The sequence below is a fragment of the Pelobates fuscus genome, chromosome 2 (genome assembly GCF_036172605.1).
Source record: "Pelobates fuscus isolate aPelFus1 chromosome 2, aPelFus1.pri, whole genome shotgun sequence".
Classification (NCBI taxonomy): domain Eukaryota; kingdom Metazoa; phylum Chordata; class Amphibia; order Anura; family Pelobatidae; genus Pelobates; species Pelobates fuscus.
The window spans coordinates 148,479,862-148,500,226 of record NC_086318.1 but is presented as its reverse complement, the minus strand read 5'-3'; the positions used below and the strand labels follow the sequence as shown (position 1 = coordinate 148,500,226).

The 20,365-nt window shown below is 43.3% G+C and overlaps 1 protein-coding gene across 2 annotated transcripts in view; it reads right to left on the bottom strand.

Moving 5' to 3' along the window:
• Window positions 1–20,365, bottom strand: part of MASP1 (MBL associated serine protease 1) — a 136,208-nt gene that overhangs the window by 56,506 nt on the left and 59,337 nt on the right. For both annotated transcript variants that reach the window (XM_063442813.1, XM_063442814.1), the window contains exons 7-10: window positions 15,319–15,437; window positions 14,984–15,062; window positions 11,490–11,627; window positions 555–629 (exon numbers count right to left, since the gene is read on the bottom strand). In XM_063442813.1, coding sequence (XP_063298883.1) covers window positions 555–629; window positions 11,490–11,627; window positions 14,984–15,062; window positions 15,319–15,437 — 411 coding nt within the window. The remainder of the gene's footprint in view (window positions 1–554; window positions 630–11,489; window positions 11,628–14,983; window positions 15,063–15,318; window positions 15,438–20,365) is intronic.

The window sequence follows — 20,365 nt, the reverse complement described above, 5'->3', positions numbered from 1 at the left end:
TCCAGCTTTTGTTAGTAACATTGAATAACAAAACTAATAATATATTTGTACAATTTTTTTTTACTTATAACAGCACACTTAGATCCCATATCTGGTCCAATGGTATACATCAATGGATTATTTAAAATTTGTGAATAAAGGCCTACTTTACATGAAGCCATAGAGAGGTTATTTACACACCGTATAGCATATGTTTCTAGATTAGCAACTACCCTGATATTGTCCACCAGGTGCTTTGGAGTACATTTGTCATAATACAAAACCAATCAAATGGCAAACATAGTCATTAGTAGATGACAAGAAAAAGTGTAGCCAATGAATGAAACTGTTGTACGGACACGAGTATCTGTAGTTACCTTAAAAACAGAATTCTATTAGGAGAAAAGTTTATGCAACACTAATTAACATCCGTGAACCTAAATATTTTTTATTTATAGCAAACAAACACTTATATGAAAATGAAAATATTCAGCATGCATGTACAATAATAGCATGTTCCAATGCATTGTTTCAATGTGATGCAGCAATATAATTAAACTAAAATAAATACATACCGGGCTGGCACATTGGAAGCCTGGCACCCAGCACATCATTGGTCCATGTACCACGAGCATCACAAGTATACAGACCTATTAGGAACATAAATACAAAGGTTGGCAATAAATATATATTCGAGTGAGTATAATAATTATGTTATTATGCACGTGATTTACTGCCTTCATATTATAAAGTAATATATTCTCACATACTGCCAGAGTGGCTGCATGCATAGTTTGCCATGTGCAGATTTGGTGGGCAACCACGATTGGGGAACCACAGTTCTGTCATGCTACAGTACCCCTCCTGAATCTCCCTTCTTCTCACAGATGAAAAACCCTGCATGGAGTTTTAGTCACTTGTGATTTGTCTGTGAACTACTTTGACAGCCATGAAAAATTATGCAAAATATCCAATGCAATAAATAAAATATACTCTGCATTAATACAGCCGATGCACAGAACACCATGGTAGGTTGAGAAGTCTCTCAGTTGTTGCATGCTCTTAGTCAGGGCCGGCCTTAGGTCTTCAGGCACTCTGTGCGAAAAATCTTCATAGCACCCCCCTACCACCCTGTCATACTCCTTCATTCATGTGTATAGTGGTGTGTTTCTATAGGGGATTTATTAAATTAATAATTAATTAAAACCAAAAATGAATATTCATTCCCCCTTCCATGATGCTACTTTGCATGGAGGGGGTATTCTAATCTTAGGTAGTCCAGTGTGCTGGGAATCTGGTAGGCACCTCCACCGGGTACAGAGCATCAGTAACTGTCTCATGAGCTCAGGCACTTACTTATATTTCCTGTGGTAAACCAAAGCAACGCTCTGATTGGCCAGAGCTCAGAAGACAGCTACACGTGTCATGTCGGTGACAGTCGTGATGGCTGTTTGTGATGTGGATGCTATGTGTTGGCTGTATGCAATATTTGTAATGGGTGTATTGACTGTGTGTGATATATGTGTGTATTAGATGTGTGTGATATTTGTGCAGGGTTTATTTGCTGAGTGTGATGGGTATGTCATTCAGATAAAAATATGTATGTAGACCCATGTGTGAATGCAGGTGTGCATTTCTGCAGAATTGCATGCACACAGTCCCACAGTCAGATGCACACAGTCCTAGGCACATAGTCACACACAGAGCTACAAGCATATAGTCACACAAACAGTTATAGGCACATATCCACACAAACGGTTATAGGCACATAGTCACACACACAGTTACAGGTATACAGTCAAACACACAGTTGCAGTCAGTCACACACATGTACAGGCAGATCACACACAGGTACAGGCAGCCACATGCGACACAGACACACACAAAGTTATATGTAGCAGCAGATGGGGGATCAGCGGCACTGCAGCAGATGGGGGAATAGGTGCACTGTGGTAGATGGGGGAGCAGGAGCATTATAGTAGATGGGGGAGCAGGGGCACTATAGCAGTAGATGGGGGATCAGGGACACGGTGGCAGATGGGGAGCATGGCCGGTGCTCCCTATTGGCAAACTAGGTGGCCGCCAAGGGTGCTGCTTAGTTAGATTATTGTGAGCATGCCACCGGCCATTTTACCAAGTGCTTGGAAGCACTTACATTGTTGTTCACTAGCGCCCGGTAGAACACAGGTCTGGCGGCATACAGATCAGTCCGCTCAGCCAGGCCCCCCTCCCAGGCATGCATTGCGGCAGTGCGCAGGCGCTTCAATTCCTCGCTCCCGCCCCTTCCCCTGTAGATGGGGAGAAGTGGGCAGGAGCATTATGTGCAGAGAAAGGAGGAAATGTACAGAGAAAGGGCAGCCAGGCACAGTGAATGAACAGCAGTGAAGATAAGGTACAGCTGCAAGAAAAAGTATGTGAATTTGGAATGATATGGATTTCTGCACAAATTGGTCATAAAATGTGATCTGATCATCATCTAAGTCACAACAATAGACAATCAGTCTGCTTAACCCCTTAAGGACACATGACGTGCCTGACACGTCATGATTCCCTTTTATTCCAGAAGTTTGGTCCTTAAGGGGTTAAACTAATAACACACAAAGAATGAAATGTTGCCATGTTTTTATTGAACACACCATGTAAACATTCACAGTGCAGGTGGAAAAAGTATGTGAACCCCTAGACTAATGACATCTCCAAGAGCTAATTGGAGTGAGATGTCAGCCAACTGGAGTCCAATCAATGAGATGAGATTGGAGGTGTGGGTTACAGCTGCCCTGCCCTATAAAAAACACATGCCAGTTCTGCGTTTGCTTTTCACAAGAAGCATTACCTGACGTGAATGATGCCTCGCACAAAAGAGCTCTCAGAAGACCTACGATTAAGAATTGTTGACTTGCATAAAGCTGGAAAGGGTTATAAAAGTATCTCCAAAAGCCTTGCTGTTCATCAGTCCACGGTAAGACAAATTGTCTATAAATGGAGAAAGTTCAGCACTGCTGCTACTCTCCCGAGGAGTGGCCATCCTGTAAAGATGACTGCAAGAGCACAGCGCAGACTGCTCAATGAGGTGAAGAAGAATCCTAGCTAAAGACTTAGAAAAGTCACTGGCAAATGCTAACATCCCTGTTAGCGAATCTACAATACGTAAAACACTAAACAAGATTGGATTTCATGGGAGGATACCACAGAGGAAGCCACTGCTGTCCAAACAAAACATTGCTGCACTTTTACAGTTTGCACGAGAGCACCTGGATGTTCCACAGCAGTACTGGCAAAATATTCTGTGGACAGATGAAACCAAACTTGAGTTGTTTGGAAGAAACACACAACACTATGTGTGGCGAAAAAGAGGCACAGCACACCAACATCAAAACCTCATCCCAACTGTGAAGTATGGTGGTGGGGGCATCATGGTTTGGGGCTGTTTTGCTGCGTCAGGGCCTGGACGGATTGCTATCATCGAAGGAAAAATGAATTATCAAGTTTATCAAGACATTTTGCAAGAGAACTTAAGGCCATCTGTCTACCAGCTGAAGCTCAACAGAAGATGGGTGTTGCAACAGGACAATGACCCAAAGCAGAGAAGTAAATCAACAACAGAATGGCTTAAACAGAAGAAAATACGCCTTCTGAAGTGGCCCAGTCAGAGTCCTGACCTCAACCCGATTGAGATGCTGTGGCATGACCTCAAGAAAGCGATTCACACCAGACATCCCAAGAATATTGCTGAAATGAAACAGTTCTGTAAAGAGGAATGGTCAAGAATTACTCCTGACCGTTGTGCACGTCTGATCTGCAACTACAGGAAACGTTTGGTTGAAGTTATTGCTGCCAAAGGAGGTTCAGCCAGTTATTAAATCCAAGGGTTCACATACTTTTTCCACCTGCACTGTGAATGTTTACATGGAGTGTTCAATAAAAACATGGCAACATTTCATTCTTTGTGTGTTATTAGTTTAAGCAGACTGTGATTGTCTATTGTTGTAACTTAGATGATGATCAGATCACATTTTATGACCAATTTGTGCAGAAATCCATATCATTCCAAAGGGTTCACATACTTTTTCTTGCAACTGTATGTCAGAGAATGTGTGTTAGTCTGCTTCAGTTTATGTATGTCAGTGTGTCAGTCTGTATGGGTCAGTGTGTCAGTCTGTATGGGTCAGTGTGTCAGTCTGTGTGGGTCACAGTGTCTGTCTGTATGGGTCAGTGTGTGTGTCTGTATGGATCAGTGTGTCTGTCTGTATGGGTCAATGTCAGTCTGTATGGGTCAGTATGTGTGTCTGTATGGATCAGTGTGTCTGTCTGTATGGGTCAGTGTGTCTCTCTGTATGGGTCAGTGTGTCTGCATGGGTCAGTGTATCTGTCTGTATGGGTCAGTGTGTCTGTATAGGTCAGTGTGTGTGTCTGTATGGGTCAGTGTGTGTGTCTGTATGGGTCAGTGTGTGTGTCTGTATGGGTCAGTGTGTGTGTCTGTATGGGTCAGTGTGTGTGTCTGTATGGATCAGTGTCAGTCTCTATGGGTCAGTGTGTGTGTCTGCATGGGTCAGTGTGTGTGTCTGTTTGGGTCAGGGTGTGTGTCTGTATGGGTCAGTGTATCTGTCTGTATAGGTCAGTGTGTCTGTATGGGTCAGTGTATCTGTCTGTATGGGTCAGCGTGTGTCTGTATGGGTCAGTGTGTGTCTGTATGGGTCCGTGTGTGTGTCTGTATGGGTCCGTGTGTCTGTCTGTATGGGTCATTGTCTGTGTATGCATGGGTAAGTGTGACAGTATGTGTGTGTCTGTATGGTTCAGTGTGTGTAAGTGTGACAGTATGTGTGTGTCTGTATGGTTCAGTGTGTGTATATGAGTCTGTGTGCATCAGTTTATATGGGTTAGTGCGTGTGTGTCAGTTTGCATGGTCAGTGTGTGTCTACTTGAGTCAGTGTGTGTGTTAGTCTGCATGATTGCGTGAAGCAAATGGGGCGTCAAATTTTTTTCACCTAGGGCGCCAACAATGCTTGCACCGGTCCTGATGGGGAGCAGGGGCACTATAGCAGTAGGTGGGGGAACAGGGGCACTGTGGTAGATGAGGGAGCATGCACACTGAGGTAGATGGGGGAGTAGGGGCACTGTAGTATTAGATAGCAGGGGCACTAGAGAAGATGGGGAGCTAGAGCACGGGGGTAGATAAGGAGCAGGGGCACTATAGCAGTAGATAGGGGAGCCAGCGCACTGTGGTAGATGGGGAGCAGAAGCACTGGGGTAGATGGGGAACAGGGTCACTGAAGTAGTTTGGGGGTAGTAGCCTTATATCACTAGATGGGGGAGCAGAGGCACTGGGGTAGATGGGAAGCAGGGGCACTGTAGTATTACATGGGAAGCAGGGGTACTGGGGTAGATGACGAGCAGGGACACTATAGAAGTAGATGTGGGAGCAGGGGCAGTGGGGTAGTTGGGGGTACTGTAGCAGTAGAAGAGGAAGCAGGGGCACTGGCATAAATGGGGAGCAGGGGCACTGGGGCATTTGATGGGGGAGCAGGGCACTGGGGCATTATATATAGGAGCAGGGGCACTGGGGCATTAGATGTGGGAGCAGGGGCACTAGGACATTATATGGGAGAGCATGGACTTACCAGGCATCAGATTCGGGCTTCAGTTAGCCCCGCCCCCGCCTGACGCTTAGCTCTGCCCTCACTGATAGAACCGAGTGGAGGATAATGAAATCCTCCACCCGGGTCCCACGCGGCCACGCTACACAGTGGAACCTGCCTTATAGGAGTGCTATTGAGCACCCCTCACAGCTGTCACCCAGGGAGTGTGTGAGCTGTGTCAGCCACATGGCACCCCCTGTTGCCAGGGCGCCCTGTGCGGCCGCACAGCTTGCACACCCCTAAGGCTGGCCCTGCTCTTAATATTCTCGCTCTGTTTTGGTTTGTTTGCAAATTGCCTAGGGTCTCCCTAAGGTAAAAGGGTAATATATATATATATGGACCTATTACTCACTGTACTCAGCTACACATCACTAACAAGATCCACCAAAGCTGAAACAATCTGGGCTTGCTGTGTCTATAGGATCAGGGCTATCATTTGGGTGGGATCAGTCTGAATGTAAGCTTCTTTGAGCAGGGCCCTCAATACTCTCTGTTCCTGCGCATCCAGCTAATCTTGTTGCACTTAAATGTCTGTTAGTCCACCTATTGTACAGCGCTTTCGCACTTTATAAATAATAATAATAATAATAATAAAATCACACAAGATGAGCTATAACCAGCTAGAGAACTGTGCATGGACTCACTAAATTGCCATCAGTTTGAGAGCCTGGTGATGTTGCAGGAGACTGAGAGAGGTTGCCAGTGCCAAGGGAAACTTTGCACTGGACTAAAGGCAAGTAAAAACCTGTGGAGGGACGGGGACCTAAAACAAAGCTGAAAACCGGGCTCTATAATGTTATTAATATAGGTTTGTATTTCTAATGCTATAATGTTATTTTAAAACAACATAGAGTAGATTCATTGAAGAGATAAACATTTGGACAAAAGGCTCTTTTATTGATCCTATTTGAACACCAGAATCCCTGGACTGATACTGGGTTTTTCACTTTAATACTTTACCAATCTTGGATAAATATCTCATCTTGGGAAACGATTGTCAAGGAAATGCATATGATTGTTTAGTCAGGATAATCCATTTTAATTTACAAACAAATACAATATGCATTTAGAATTTAGTCCACCTGTCAGTTTTAGAGATAAATACAAGTGCTCACATTTTGAATTGTTGGGGTAATTGTAGATTCTAGTGCATTTGATGAGTTCACATTTTAATAGATAAATGGTCTCTCAAATATTAAAACAAAATAATTTGAATATAACTTCTATATCTGTAAGGCATCCATTCCCAACAAGGGAATCTCATTCTCAAAAGTATAATTAGAATAATTAGCAACAATACATTGGTTTCTATGGTAACTGTTCTGTTTGCTCGCGTGATGCCATGACAAATAAAACCCTTTGTTTTTGCAAAGTAAATATCAATACACTATTAAGATTTGATTTACAAGTTACGCATATGGCAGAAGAACTCTGACGTTAAACTGTTCAGCTTTGTTTTCCTGTACTGTCTTTATTAACATAACAGAAAGCAGATGCTTTATCATATAGAGGTCTCTGTGTTCCACGCACTTACAGTATGTTTTTTTTTTTATTTACAATACAAATTTGATCATAACCATGTATAATGAAGTGTACAGAGTCTGGGTTTTGTCACTGCTCTGCCTATACTTTGATAATAGTAATACCGAATACAAATAGTTTGATATGAAAATCTTCACGACATATGGCCATGTAAAATGTGAAAGAAGGCTGATAAGAAAAGCTGTAGATAATGTGTCACCTGATCGGTGGCTGGTTGTTATTATCAAACACAGCTGTAATTTAAATTAACGGTAAGTGATTACAAGATGCATAAAATGCAATAAACCAGTGGCAGCCCTAACCTGGTATAAAAAGCATTTGTACAAACATATTAAAGCTTCTCCAAATGTCCTATTTTATATTGTTTAAAATTATGTATGAGCATTACCGTCCTTTAACCCCTTAAGGACCAAACTTCTGGAATAAAAGGGAATCATGACGTGTCACACACGTCATGTGTCCTTAAGGGGTTAAAAGCATACAGGAACTAGACATGTGCAATTTGTTTCGGTCCGAATATGAATTCGGACGAATTTCGGGCAATTCGGACATTCGGGTACTTCCGAATGTCCGAATTGCCAAAGGTCCCGAAGTTCCGAAATTACCGAATTTCCGAAGTCTCGAAGTGCCGAAGTTCCGAAGTGTCAAAGTGCCGAAGTTCCGAAGCACAGTATTGCCTAAGTACTAATATACTTACCCAGCGAAAGAAGAAGAATGTTACACTGTATACAATTTTAAATAAAAAGTATACAAACATAGCCAGGATTCAGCTGTAAGCATTTGCAACACTTACAACAATCAAGTAACATACATTCATATACAATGTAAGTTACTTAGCCTGCCAATGTAATGACAGGGATGAATAAGTAGATAACTCCCTAATTCCCACGGCATTAGGGAGCTATCTACTAAAAGGCTGAAAGACCTAAATTGGTCTTTCAGCCAAATTTACTAATACTAAGTAAAAAATACTTAGTATTAGTAAATTATGCCCCTACTCGCTATACCGCGAGTAGGGGCAAGTCTATTAAAAAGTCTATTAAAAAAAGGTCCCCCCTCCCGAGCCCCTACCTATTGCCCCCCCCACCCCCACCCCTGAGCAATGGGTGGGGGCCCTACAGTAAAATAAGGGGAGGACCTAGTGTCCCCCCCCTGGCCCCCACACCTGAGCGGTGTGTGGGGGCCCTAAATTATAATAAGGGGGGACCTAATGTCCTCCCCCCTAGCCCCCACCCCTGAGCGGTGGGTGGGGGCCCTAAAAATTGGAATAGGGGGGGACCTAATGTCTTCCCCCCTAGCCCCCACCCCTGAGCGGTGGGTGGGGGCCCTAAATTATAATAAGGAGGGGACCTAATGTCCTCCCCCCTGGCCCCCACCCCTGAGCGGTGGGTGCGGGCCCTAAATAATAATAAGGGGTGGGGACCTAATGTCCTCCCCCCCTGGTCCCCACTCCTGAGCGGTGGGTGGGGGCCCTAAATACTAATAGGGGGGGACCTAAAGTCCTCCCCCCTGGCCCCCAACCCTGAGCAGCGGGTGGGGGACCTATTGTCCTACCCCCGGCCCCCACCCCTGACCGGCGGGTGGGGGCCCTAAAAAAATTACCCCCCCAGGTGACTAGGGGTCCCCAAACCCCTAGTCATCCCCTCCCCCCCTAAAAAAGAACATCCCCCTACCTACCCCCTCACCCTAAAAATAATGAGGGGGGGGCCTTTAACTAAGCACCTGTAAAAAAAAACAAAACTTACCATTCAATGTTTTCTTTCTTCTAAACCTTCTTTTTTCAGCCCTAAAAAGGGCAAATAAAAATCCCTAAGAATCCAAAGAACTTTCCCACGCCGTGTAAAATGACACAGAGCACTCTGATTGGTGGATTTCAAACCAACCAATCAGAGTGCTGTGACAGGTAAATGTAGAGACTTACCTGTCAGTCTCTTCATTTACCTGTCAGAGCATTCTGATTGGGTGGCTTAAACCCACCAATCAGAGCGATCTGAGCCTAATTGCAGGGCGGGGCAAGGCTTTATAACCTTCCCCCGCCCTGCAGAGCTCAGTCTGCGCGGAGCCCTCCATGGGTGAAGAAGGATTATTTTTTTAATGCGCTCTTTTTTTTTTTTTTCATTGCGTCGGTTCTAATGGATTTTTATATGGCCTTTTTTGGGGCTGAAAAAAGAAGATTTAGAAAAAAGAAATATCGAATGGTAAGTTTTATTTTTTTTACACGTACTTAGTTAAAGGCCCCCCTCATTATTTTTAGGGTGAGGGGGGTAGGTACGGGGATTTTTTTTAGGGGGGGAGGGGGTGACTAGGGGTATGGGGACCCCTAGTCACCTGGGGGGGATAATTTTTTTTTAGGGCCCCCACCTGCCGCTCGGGGGGGGGGCCAGGTGGAGGACGTTAGGTCCCCCCCTTATTATTATTTAGTGCCCCCACCCACCGCTCAGTAGTGGGGGCCAGGGGGGAGGACATTAGGTCCCCCCCTTATTATTATTTAGGGCCCCCACCCACTGCTCAGGGGTGGAGGCCAGGGGGGAGGACATTAGGTCCCCCCCCTTATTAGTATTTAGGGCCCCCACCCACCGCTCAGGGGTGAGGGCCAGTGGGGAGGACGTTAGGTCCCCCCCTTTTTTACTGTAGGGCCCCCACCCACTGCTCAGGGGTGGGGGCCAAGGGAGAGGACATTAGGTCCCCCCCTTATTATAATTTAGGGCCCCCACCCACCGGTCAGGGGTGGGGGCCAGGGGGAGGACATTAGGTCCCCACCCCTTATTATAATTTAGGGCCCCCACCCACCGCTCAGGGGTGGGGGCCAGGGGGGAGGACATGAGGTCCCCCCTTATTTTACTGTAGGGCCCCCACCCGTCGCTCAGGGGTGGGGGCCGGGGGGGCAATAAGACCCCCTTTACACCCCCAGAGGCTGCTCACTGTTTACTAGACATGCCCCTACTCGCGGTATAGCGAATAGGGCAAAACTTACCAATACTAAGTAATTTTTACTTAGTTTTAGTAAATTTGTCTGAAAGACCAATTTAGGTCTTTCAGCCTTTTGGTAGATAACTCCCCAATACCGTGGGAATTAGGGAGTTATCTACTAAGGGGGTAAAAGAGGTCCTGAAGTGCCGAAGTCACGAAATTCCGAAGTTCCAAAATGTCGAAGTGCTGAATTTGCCGAATTTCCGAAGTGTCGGAGTGCCAACGTTCCGAAGTGCTGAAGTGCCGAAGTGCCGAAGTTGTCGAAGTTTCCGAATTTCCATAGTGTTGAAGTGCCGAAGTTCCGAAGTGCTGAAGTGCTGAAGTGCCGAAGTGCCGAAGTTGCAGAATTTCCGAAGTGTTAAAGTGCCGAATTGCCGAAGTCCCGAATTGCGAAAGTCCCGAATTTCGGAATGCCGAACCGAACCAAAAGTTTTCCCCATGCACATGCCTAACAAGAACTATCATTATGTATAGAGAGGGGACAATCAAATAGAAACCTGTTATGCCACAACACAAAAAAGTGTTGCATCACGATGGTCCAGATTATCCCAGCATCAATGAGAGTTTGCAGGGATCTCCTTTAGGACTTAACCCTTGAAGTGCAAAAGTTATGTGACTTTACTTTACGTGACTTTAGGAACTATCATTAGCACCATTATTAAGTCTGTATCTACATGTATGCATTAAAAACAATACATCTTGTTAAAACGGCTCTGTTGTGAATTCCCACCAACAACATTGTGTCCCAATGATCAGGGACTACGTTTTTTATTTAAAGTTGTACCATTCCTGCCGCCATCAACATGGTGCCGCCATCTTAGTGTTTCCAAGATGGCAGTCACCAGAATTCTACACTTATACCCCTTCTAGGGCGTGCCTGGTGAGGACCTCCAGGCCTTACATGGAACTATGTTGACTCTTGGAATCCTGCGAGAGTCAACACATTGAAGTGATGACATGACACTCATGAAAATGAAATCACGCTGGAAGGAGGTGAGTATAAGGTAAGTTGACAAAGGATGTAGAGCTGGACTAAAGCTCCATCCTTTGTCATCTTTTGGCAACCTGCAGGTCATACATAAGGAAATGTGCACTGGAGGACTGGCAGAATAATACAAATAAATAAGAAGTGATAGAGCAGCTTAAAAGGAATACTCCAAGCACCATAACAATGACCGCCTGCTGAGCTTACTCAGGCAATGAACGAGACCCAGGAAAGTTGTCAAATCATTCTAAAATTGACCAACTGCTGTGGGATGTCACCGGAGCCCTATTGACAGCATAACCACTACGGTGTGCTGTAGTGGTTATGGTGCTTGGAGTGTTCCTTTAAAACCATAACTACTAGGAGCATACACTTACTCGTGATATTTGGCACCATTTCGTAGTAAGGTTCCCGGCAGGAATACTGAAGTGTAGCTTGATATGTAGTGATGTTTTCAGCTGTAGGGAAAGTGAACAATCCATTCTCTAGGTCCTTCGGCAGCTTACAGTTAACAACTGGAAAAAGTAGAACAGTATTGGAAATGCTCGACTTTCATAATACATACTCCATTTATTGTCATATTTCATTTATAGTGTGCTGTGGAACTTTTATAGCTGGTTAAGCTGGTAAAGAGTTTAATGGCAGATACATTGGATTTATTTAAAAGAGTGCCAGAAACACTTTTGGCAAGGGGATGCATATGACTGCAAGCTAATTTAAATGAATTAAAAATGTTGACATAGGAAATACCTATATATAGAATTTATAGACAATTTATAGTGACAAATAAACTTGTGTTTCAGATGCAGTTTTAATTTAGAAGCTCTGATGCTTTTTTGTTTTGCCAAGCGCCAATTGTTGCAACTAATATAAAAAACATTTGCATACTATAGGGGAGGTATATGTAAGTTTTGCTACTTTTTTTTAAATTTTTGGATTGGTTTATTTAATTCTGGCATTTTTTTTTTACAACTGTTCTATTTTTTTTGTGCCCTAACCATAATTTTTGCATTTTCACAGTTTTTGATAATGCAAGAGATTTATCAAAATTTCTGTCTTGCTTCCTGTCACAAACTGTCTGTTTTATGCCACTTTACCTTTGGCTGTTGCTTTGTAAACCAGCAAATTTGCCTTTATAGATGACAAATCTATGCTTCTCTCTCAATTTTTTTATTAACTGGCAGTTAACTTCACATTAAACAGAAAGCACAGATGACTTGCTCCATACAAATTTTCTCATGAGATAATGAAATTGTCATTTTTTAAAGATAATAGAAAATACTGGCAAGACAACATCATGGTGACCAGCTTCCCACACAAATGGGTAATTGGAAGCATCGCTAGCAAATGTAACATCGATCTTAACAATAGCAGGAAAATGCTATTGTCAGAAAAACAAGTGCAGAATTTAAGATGAAAAAAATCTGTCACTTTTAGACTAGTTTTACAACTGTTTAATAAATACAAACAGACCACAGATGAAAAACAAAAAGAGAATTTTCAGATAAATTTCATAAATCTCCTTCTTCATGTCGGAGCTTATTATATAATAGTGTAAACTCCCAAAATATTATGAAGGTAGCTAGAAAAGCGTGACTTACAGAAAAGTCAGATGGTAACACTATGGTTGGGCCGCCCTATTTTTTTATGGCAATGAAATCTATAGATTTGTTGTTTTGTTCAAAATTATGTATAGAAAATACATAATTAGCTGTTGATGGTCATAAAGAGTGTTTAGATGTTTCATGTGAGATTTGTATAAAAGTATCAACAGTAGCCTTAGTAGTATTCAAGTTTCATCAAACACCTTTACTCACCTGTATTTCAGCAAAGAGAAGGTGGTAAACATAAGATTATATTCTGAGCAAGTAGAACACATTCTGATTGTGTAGGAAATCAAAGCTTAGACTGAAAGGGTTGTTACTTATAGAATTCCTGTACCTAAAGAACAGTCATGTAGAAGTCCTTTATATAAATAACAGTGATGTATAATGCTAAGATTTAGTTGGAATGACACGATTTAGAAAAAAGAAGGGTTTAGACCTGATAAACTTCCATAGTGTTTGCAACTAAGTAATCAGAATATTTCCAAGGCAAATGATTTACAATCCCAGATCTGGAAATACTCTATTTTTACTATCAAGAAAGCAATTTTGTTCCAACAACAACCATACAGGTTTATACTTTGTGCAGTAAGTAATGTAATGATTGGCTACATGTTTCTATAAATTCAGAATAAAAAATGCTAGGATTTTTCCACAGTTTTAACATAGTCTTACTGAGTTTCTTCAAATTTAATACCTAAGTTCTCCAGACTCCGCAATGTCAGAAATATCAGCCAACTGGGTTCCAGTTATAAACTTACTGTAAAATAACTTTCACTAGAAACTGTAGAAATTCACTGCTCACTGTGAACAGCATCTGTTTCGCTTTTTAGCAAATTACATCAAGGATTTGTTTGACTATAGAACAATAAACAACTGCTACTAAAGTGACGCATCTGGCAGAAATAAACCTTCAAATTCCACAATGGTTGATTTATGCTGATTTTAAAACCAGCACCCACACTGTTAAAGCATCCTTAAAGAATGCACGTGATTCTGAGGACCAACTAACCAATACACATGCTTGGATACATACATTTGACATTTTATTTTAAGGAGTGTTTATAAATATATATATATCATTTTTATTATTATTATTTTTATTTTTTTTAAATCAATTCTAAGCTTAAACAAATTATAGTTTGTAGGAGCAGTCTGTAGACAGTCCAGATGGTGTAATTTAGAATTGCTTCCTTCTGGCAAATAGTCTTTAAATATCCAAAAATATACTGATCTGGGAAACAGATATGGCTAGTTTTTTGTGCTGTCCTGCTACTGTAGACTGTAAAGGATTTTTTTTTTTCGACAGCTAGTTTAAATGTTACTAGGCAGAAATATACAAAGTACAGGAAAGTCTAGGATAGTCTGTTTCCACTCCAGTCTTCATCTCATTCTGACATTCTTTTCTGTAGTTGTAATTAAAGCAAGAGATGCATAAAAAAATAATAAAAATAAAAAAAGGATAGATTCAAAGGCAGAGGAAAGGGGAAAACAAAAGGAGAGAGAAAATAGTAAAGGAGGAAATTAGTATTTCATGCAAATAGATTTCATGCAGATAAACCTAATCAGCAGTAACCTGAATCCCTCTTAAAGTATTAACCATTGGAGTACCAAAGGACTCCAGAGATAACAGTTTACATCTATGGAACTAAGGGAGCTTCACCAAAAATAGCTGTTTCAGGTTAAAAAAAACAACCTCCAATTTCATCTTCTTGTTTACCTCTGATATCACTTTCAACATATGGTAGGCTGCAAGCCACCCTAAGAAGGTCTATCCCCTGTGCAGCTCTCTAGAAAACACTGACATTTTAAAAACAATATTAACTGAAGGTGATACTTGCCTCTATACACATTTTAGCTAGATTTTAACAGTTTCTCTGCCATGTAACTTAACAGAGCCTATAAAAATGTTCTTAAGCATCATTGACACTTTTAATAAAAAACCTGATGCTTCATTGCAATGTTTGACTAGTGTGCAGAAGAAAGAAACTCTAAAGGAGCAGGGATGAAAAGAGCAAGATAATGTAAAATAAAATAAAACAAACAATTTTAGAAATACAGGCATGGAATAAAAAATACTTCAAATGATTTGCTTCTTTTTGAAATATCTCAATAACGTGTAACAGCTGTGACAATAGCGACACATTTTTTTTTTTCTACAGATGTTCTTCTGTGCAAAGCGTAACGGCAAATACAATTATCAAAACCATATTATTACTGCTATAGGAAATTAATGTAGCACAACCGCAGAACACACGGTTTCTTACTTTGACATGTCGGGATCCTGTTACTCCATGTACCATCCTTCTGGCATTCTATCTGAAAACTGTCCATTTCCACATTGTCCTAGAAAAAGGAGAGCAATCTGTTTACTCTGGAAGGTCTATATCTTAATATCACTATTTTGCTCTGTGTAAGAAAGTCATTAATATTTACAGTAACCTTACCTAAAACCCTAACACTGGCACTAAACATTACAATATACCTAACACTCTGATGCAACACTCTTAATGGAATTATAACCCCAAAATACACAATTCACAATTCACTCAAGTATAGCTAAATGATATATCATCTTCTACAGAGGAAAAAGAGAACTCACTTTTAGTACACGGTACCCCGGCTTGCAGCTGATAACAGCCTGATCTTTAAATGTGTACTTAGACTGAGAGGGTTCAATTTGTCCATTTAGCGGAGGTCTTAGATCTGGGCAAGAGGTTCCTGGAGGCGAGAAAAATGTAAAAAATGTTTCTTAATAAAAGCAGGATTTGAAAAGCCACATAAACATAGATTTGAAAATACAGACATTTAAAGATGTTGTAGAGTGTATGGCGTATACTGCGCCCAAAATTTATACGTACATTTGGGCGCAGTATACGCTTTACACTTTACTATCTTTTTATTCACGAGGTTTGGGAATCCTTGTACTGTGTACCGCAGCCCTCACCATACCTATTACATTATAGTGAGCACCTATTACCTTTGCTTTTTATTTAAAGATGTATTTAGAGATAATGAATTATTGCGACGTTCTATTATTTTTCAATAACACTGGAACAATAACAGTTCTGGGCCAGATTGTGTGTGTGTCTATGTAATTTAATTTTATCACACAAGCATGCATTAGTATGCACAGTTTTAGAGTTTGTGCATAATAAAGAAATGTTTTCCCAGTGGCAGCTAGCAGTACAAGTTCAGGAAAATAAGAACTTTTTAATTGATTAATAGAAGATCACAGGGAAACAACTAGTATAATGTAGGTGACATAGAACAAATAGATATCAATAGCCAGCCATATACAGGGCATCAAAGCAACATTTTCCCCACTTGCACTAACCCACCTTCTTATATACCATGCTAATATCCCAGCCATGAACAACCAGCCACCCTGTAATTTTCAGTCACATACCGTACCACATATTCTCACTCAACTTGTAGATATTGTCATCTAGCCACCCAATCACAAACCCACAACTACTGGTAATATTAACTGCTCTAATCACATTTAATCATCTATTTTATGTCCTCCCCCATACACCACCAACTTACTCACTGATATACCAACTTATATGCAAAGACTCACTGATACACCCATCCAACCATTTACACCCAGATAATCACATCTCAACATACATAGTTATTCATTGAGCTGGGAAATAACCAAGGAATCACACATTTTAGGGGAAATTGCAGAATCAGAAAAATCTCAGCTAATAATATGAGATATCTGTATTTGTTTTGATCATCATTCAGATTTTTTAAATAAATTCTGTATTGTACCAAATTGATGGAAAAGTTGTTTCAAGGGGACTAACACCTGGACTGTGGCATGCCAGAAGGGGATCCATGGCAAAACTCCCATGGAAAATTACATAGTTGACATAGGACAATTTTACCCCAAAATAGCAAACATTATATCCCTTTTAGTGATGTCGCGAACATAAAATTTTCGGTTCGCGAACGGCGAACGCGAACTTCCGCGAACCGCGAGCCGGGCGAACCGCCATAGACTTCAATGGGCAGGCAAATTTTAAAACCCACAGGCACTCTTTCTGGCCACAATAGTGATGGAAAAGTTGTATCAAGGGGACTAAAACCTGGACTGTGGCATGCCGGAGGGGGATCCATGGCAAAACTCCCATGGAAAATTACATAGTTGATGCAGAGTCTGGTTTTAATCCATAAAGGGCATAAATCACCTAACATTCCTAAATAGTTTGGAATAACGTGCTTTAAAACATCAGGTATGATGTTGTATCGATCAGGTAGTGTAAGGGTTACGCCCGCTTCACAGTGACAGACCAAACTCCCCGTTTAACGCACCGCAAACAACCGCAAACAGTCCATTTGCACAACCGCAAACTCCCCATTTGCACAAGGTTGGATACCAAGCTAGCCATGTCCCGTTCCTTGTCCTCACTGATGTCATTGAAGGTCTCTTCCTGCACCCAGCCACCTACAACACCAAGGATCCTCGAAAGGTGACAACAAGCCCCCTGGGACGCCTGCTGTGTTTGATCTTCCACCTCCTCAAAGCCACCTTCCTCCTCTGACTCTTCTTCTTCAGACTCCTCTCTCTGCGTTACCTCTCTCTGCGTTATTAAAAGGTGTGTTAAGTAGTATTATTCCTATCAGTTTAATCCCTGTTACGTCCCCTATCAGGGGACGTGTATATGGCATCGATTTTAGGAACCGGGAGATGGAAAAAGATGCTTGGTCGGTCCTCCTACTTCAAATTTGGGGGACTGCGCTTGCAATCTAATGTGCCACCAGATAGGAGTGGTGTGTTAGTATTATTCTTATCAGTTTAATCCCTGTTATGTCCCCCTCATCAGGCCTTTTTTAGTCGAATGTATCGCCCACTGTCAGTCCCTTCGGGATCCATCCCTCATTCATCTTAATAAAGGTGAGGTAATCTAGACTTTTTTGACCTAGGCGACTTCTCTTCTCAGTGACAATACCTCCTGCTGCACTGAAGGTCCTTTCTGACAGGACACTTGAAGCGGGGCAGGCCAGAAGTTCTATCGCAAATTGGGATAGCTCAGGCCACAGGTCAAGCCTGCACACCCAGTAGTCAAGGGGTTCATCGCTACTCAGAGTGTCGGTATCTGCAGTTAAGGCGAGGTAGTCTGCTACCTGTCGGTCGAGTCGTTCTCTGAGGGTGGACCCTGAAGGGCTGTGGCGATGTGTAGGACTTAAAAAGCTCCGTATGTCCTCCATCAACAACACGTCTGTCCTTGCCGGCGTGGTCGTGGGAGGATTACTTTCACCTCTTCCCCTGTTAGATTCCCGTTGTGCTGTGACATCACCCTTATACGCTGTGTAAAGCATACTTTTTAATTTATTTTGGAACTGCTGCATCCTTTCCGACTTGTGGTAATTCGGTAACATTTCAGGCACTTTCTGCTTATACCGGGGGTCTGGTAGCGTGGACTCCCAGTACAGGTCGTTCTATTTCAGCCTTTTTATACGAGGGTCCCTCAACAGGCACGACAGCATGAAAGACCCCATTTGCACAAGGTTGGATGCCGAGCTACTCATGTCCCGTTCCTCGTCCTCAGTGATCTCACTGAAGGTATGTTCTTCTCCCCAGCCACGTACAACCCCACGGGTACCAGATAGGTGACAACTTCCAGCGTTGCCGCAGGTCCAGCAAGCGATGCTGATAAGGCTGTTTCTGGTGGTGATGGTGACCACAACTCTTCCTCTTCCTCTCCACGCTCATCTACGGCCTGATCCAGCACTCTTCGCAGGGCATGCTCCAGGAAGAAAACAAATGGTATGATGTCGCTGATGGTGCCTTCGGTGCGACTGACTAGGTTTGTCACCTCCTCAAAAGGACGCATGAGCCTACAGGCATTGCGCATGAGTGTCCAGTAACGTGGCAAAAAATTCCCAGCTCCGCAGAGGCTGTCCTAGCACCCCGGTCATACAAATAGTCGTTAACAGCTTTTTCTTGTTGGAGCAGGCGGTCGAACATTAGGAGTGTTGAATTCCAAAGTGTCGGGCTGTCGCAAATCAAGCGCCTCACTGGCATGTTGTTTCGCCGCTGGATATCTGAAAAGTGCGCCATGGCCGTGTAGGAACGCCTGAAATGGCCACACACCTTCCTGGCCTGCTTCAGGACATCCTGTAAGACTGGGTACTTATGCACAAAGCGTTGTACGATCAGATTACACACATGTGTAATGCACGGCACATATGTCAACTTGCCCAAATTCAATGCCGCCAACAAATTTTTTCCGTTGTCACAAACCACTTTGCCGATCTCCAGTTGGTGCGGAGTCAGCCACTGATCCATCTGTGCGTTCAGGGCGGACAGGAGTGCTGGTCCGGTGTGACTCTCTGCTTTCAGGCAAGTCAACCCCAAGACGGCATGACACTGCCGTATCCAGGATGTGGAATAGTACCTGGGGAGCTGGGGGGGTGCCGTTGATGTGGACGCAGCAGCAGAAGATGACTCAGCCGAGGAGGTAATGGAAGAGGATGGAGTAGGAGGAGTAGAGGAGGTGGCAGCAGGACTGCCTGCAGGTCATGGCGTTGTCACCAACTCCTCTGCAGAGCCACGCATTCCATGCTTGGCAGCCGTCAGCAGGTTTACCCAATGCGCAGTGTAGGTGATATACCTGCCCTGACCATGCTTTGCAGACCAGGTATCAGTGGTCAGATGGACCCTTGCCACAACACTGTGTGCCAGACATGCCATTACTTCCTTTTGTACAATCGAGTACAGGTTAGGGATTGCCTTTTGTGCAAAGAAATTTCAGCTGGGTACCTTCCACTGCGGTGTCCCAATGGCTGCAAATTTTTGGAACGCCTCAGACTCCACCAGTTCGTATGGTAAAAGCTGGCGGGCTAAGAGTTCAGACAAGCCAGCTGTCAGATGCCGGGCAAGGGGGTGACTTTGTGACATTGGCTTCTTACGCTCAAACATGTCCTTGACAGACACCTGACTGTGGGCAGATGAGCAGGAACTGCTGAAGGCGAGAGACGGAGTGGCGGATGGTTGAGAGGGGGCAAGGAGGACAGCAGTGGTTGACGTGGCTGAAGATGCTGGACCAGGAGGAGGATGGCGGCTTTGAGTTTGTGTGTTGCTTGTACTCATGTGTTGATCCCATAGTTGTTTGTGATGTGCGATCATGTGCCTTCGCAAAGCAGTTGTACCTAGGTGGGTGTTGGACTTCCCACGACTCAGTTTCTTTTGGCACAGGTTGCAAATGGCATCGCTGTTGTCAGATGCAGACACACACAAAAAATGCCACACTGCTGAGCTCTGCAATGACGGCATTCTGGTGGTGGCAACAGCATGCGTTGATTGGCGTGCTGTCTGGCTGACCCCGGGTGCCGATGCATGCTGTCTGACTGTGCCACTAGCTCCTTGCGACGACCTCCCCCTGCTTCCAACTCGTCTCCTCCTCCTCTCTGTCTCCCCATCTGAACTTTCCCCCTGTTCTTCTTCTCTTCGAGCGGGCACCCACGTGACATCCACGGACGCATCGTCATAATCAACCGCTTCACTTGTATCTGACAACTCAGCGAAGGAAGCAGCAGCGGGTACAACATCATCATCATCCCACCGTACGTCCATGTGTGTAATGCTGCCTGACTGAGACATATCCCTGTTATCTGCATCCTCTGGCAATAATGGT